Source organism: Engraulis encrasicolus, chromosome 23 (assembly GCF_034702125.1).
Source record: "Engraulis encrasicolus isolate BLACKSEA-1 chromosome 23, IST_EnEncr_1.0, whole genome shotgun sequence".
Classification (NCBI taxonomy): domain Eukaryota; kingdom Metazoa; phylum Chordata; class Actinopteri; order Clupeiformes; family Engraulidae; genus Engraulis; species Engraulis encrasicolus.
In genome coordinates this window covers 30,104,972-30,107,471 of record NC_085879.1, presented here as the reverse complement: position 1 = coordinate 30,107,471, position 2,500 = coordinate 30,104,972, and the positions used below count along the sequence as shown (strand labels likewise).

General features: G+C 47.2%; 1 protein-coding gene across 1 annotated transcript in view; it reads left to right on the top strand.

Moving 5' to 3' along the window:
* atp10b (ATPase phospholipid transporting 10B) overlaps nucleotides 1-2,500 on the top strand; it is a 103,830-nt gene that overhangs the window by 29,892 nt on the left and 71,438 nt on the right. The window contains exon 2 of the mRNA XM_063190476.1: nucleotides 1,327-1,534. Coding sequence (XP_063046546.1) covers nucleotides 1,327-1,534 — 208 coding nt within the window. The remainder of the gene's footprint in view (nucleotides 1-1,326; nucleotides 1,535-2,500) is intronic.

Genomic DNA, 2,500 nt, shown 5'->3' with positions numbered 1-2,500 from the left:
TCTCTCTCCACCTCCTCCCTCTCCACCTCCTTTCTCTCCCTTCTCCTCCTCTCTCTCTCCACCTCCTCCTCTCTCTCTCCACCTCCTCCCTCTCCTCCTCCTCTCTCTCCCTCCTCCTCCTCTCTCTCTCTCCTCCTCCTCTCTCTCCCTCCTCCTCCTCTCTCTCTCCACCTCCTCTCTCTCCCTCCTCCTCCTCTCTCTCCCTTCTCCTCCTCTCTCCACTCCTCCTCTCTCTCCCTCTCTTCTCCAGCTCTCCATCTCTCATGTCCCCTGTTCGCTCTCTCTCTCTCTGTCTCTCCATCTCTCCTCTCCCATGATCTCTCTCTCTCTCTCTCTCTCTCTCTCTCTCTCTCTCTCTCTCTCTCTCTCTCTCTCTCTCTCTCTCTCCCCCATCATCCCTCCTCCATCCCTCCTATCCCCTCTTCTCCTTCTGTCTCCCTTTCTCCTCCTCTTCTCCATGTCTAATGTCCCCTGCTTCCCCTCCTCTCCCCTCTCTCTCTCTCTCTCTCTCTCTCTCTCTCTCTCTCTCTCTCTCTCTCTCTCTCTCTCTCTCTCTCTCTCTCTCTCTCTCTCTCTCTCTCTCTCCCCTCCTCTCCTCTCCCATCACCTCTTCCCACTTTACCATTACTTTGTTTTCCCCCCTCACATCCCATCTCTTCCCTTCCTCCTCCCCCTTCCCCCATGAGGAGCGAGAGGGGTCTCGTAGAGTGCGGCTGGAGAGATGTGCGTGCCGTGCGTGTGGGCGACTTTGTCAAGGTGGTCTCCACAACGAGGTCACTTCACTTCGTCATTTCCCCTCACCTCTCATCTCATCTCATCTCATCTCATCTCATCTCATCTCATCTCATCTCTTCTCATCTCTTCCTTTCCAGCTTCCTGTCCAAATTAGAACAGCCCCAACACTAGTATCTTGTTTTAAAAAGAAATTAAAAACAGCTTTCTTCTCATCTGCCTTTAGTTAATTATCTACTATCTCTTACACAATATAATTGTTTTTTCTTCTCTTTTCTCTTTCTCTAATCTTTCGCACATTTAATGACAATTATGTATGATCATGTGCTATGTAAGTCATTTTGATTGATTGATTGATTGATTGATTGATTGATTGATTGATTGATTGATGGATTGATATTCCTTTCCTCCCCTTCCTTCTCACCTCCTCGTAGGAGAGATATAGACTTCGTGGAGCAGTGCTGGGGGGACGTGCGCGTGGGCGACTTCGTGAGGGTGGTCTCTCCCACCAGGTCGCAATTTCCCCTAACTCCATCTCATCTCATCTCTTCCTTTCCTTTCCTTTCCTCCCTTTCCCTTCTCACCTCCTCGTAGGAGAGAGATGGACTTCGTGGAGCGGCGCTGGAGGGACGTGCGCGTGGGCGACTTCGTGAGGGTGGTGTCCAACGAGGTGGTCCCCGCGGACATCCTGTTGCTGCACACCTCCGACCCCAACGGCGTCTGCCTCATGGAGACCGCCAACCTGGACGGAGAGACCAACCTCAAGCAGAGGAAGGTGGTGGCCGGCTTCAACGCAGCGCCGGTGAGAGAGAGAGAGAGAGAGAGAGAGAGAGAGAGAGAGAGAGAGAGAGAGAGAGAGAGAGAGAGAGAGAGAGAGAGAGAGAGAGAGAGAGAGAGAGAGATGCAATCAATATACTATATATACACAATCATGATTCATGGCCACAACATCTGTATAGTAACAAAGTAGGCTACATAAAGTAACAAAACATTTTAGGTACTTTTCTACTCCACTCTATTCTATTCTATTCTATTCTATTCTATTCTATTCTATTCTATTCTGTTCTATTCAGCAAGACCATCATGCTGGGGACCCAGGCTGGAATTCGGCTTCGGTTATTGGTCATTCCTATTTTTCTTATATATCTTTTATTCAACAAAGTCATAGAAAAAACTGTTTCAGCAAACTAGGGTGTGAAACAACACAATTCAACCCCTTTATTCTGCGTTCGTCCAAACTTACGCCTCCATTTATGCAAATAGAATGGGGAGGGGCGAGTGACAATTGAGTTTGATCTCACCATTCAATCATTTTGAACACGTTACTTAGACTGATTGGATGGTGTGTTTTCAATTCTGTTAGGCCCCACAGGTGACTAATATGTTTTATTTTTGTGTGTTAGAGCATTTAAGTAATTGGTTGGCAACCGAACACCTTTAAAAATACTGTCCAAATTATACATATAGGAAAGGATGAAAGTGGTTCTGTGGTCGGTGTGTAGTGGTGGGGGCATCTGACCATGCTTCAGTGGAGCAGAACTGCACTTTGACTGGAACACTGGAACTCCTGCTTAAGTGGAATTCATATGAGTTCACAGGAAATTCTTGGAATCGAAAGGGTGCACTTTCAAATCCCATATTATCATTGGCTGAAGTGTCCTTGATCAATGCACATACAGTACAGTAACTCCACATTCCTCCAGCGACTGTAACCAGTACCCTGTACCTAATGTAACAATGTAATGTCTAAAAAAAATCCCAAAATACT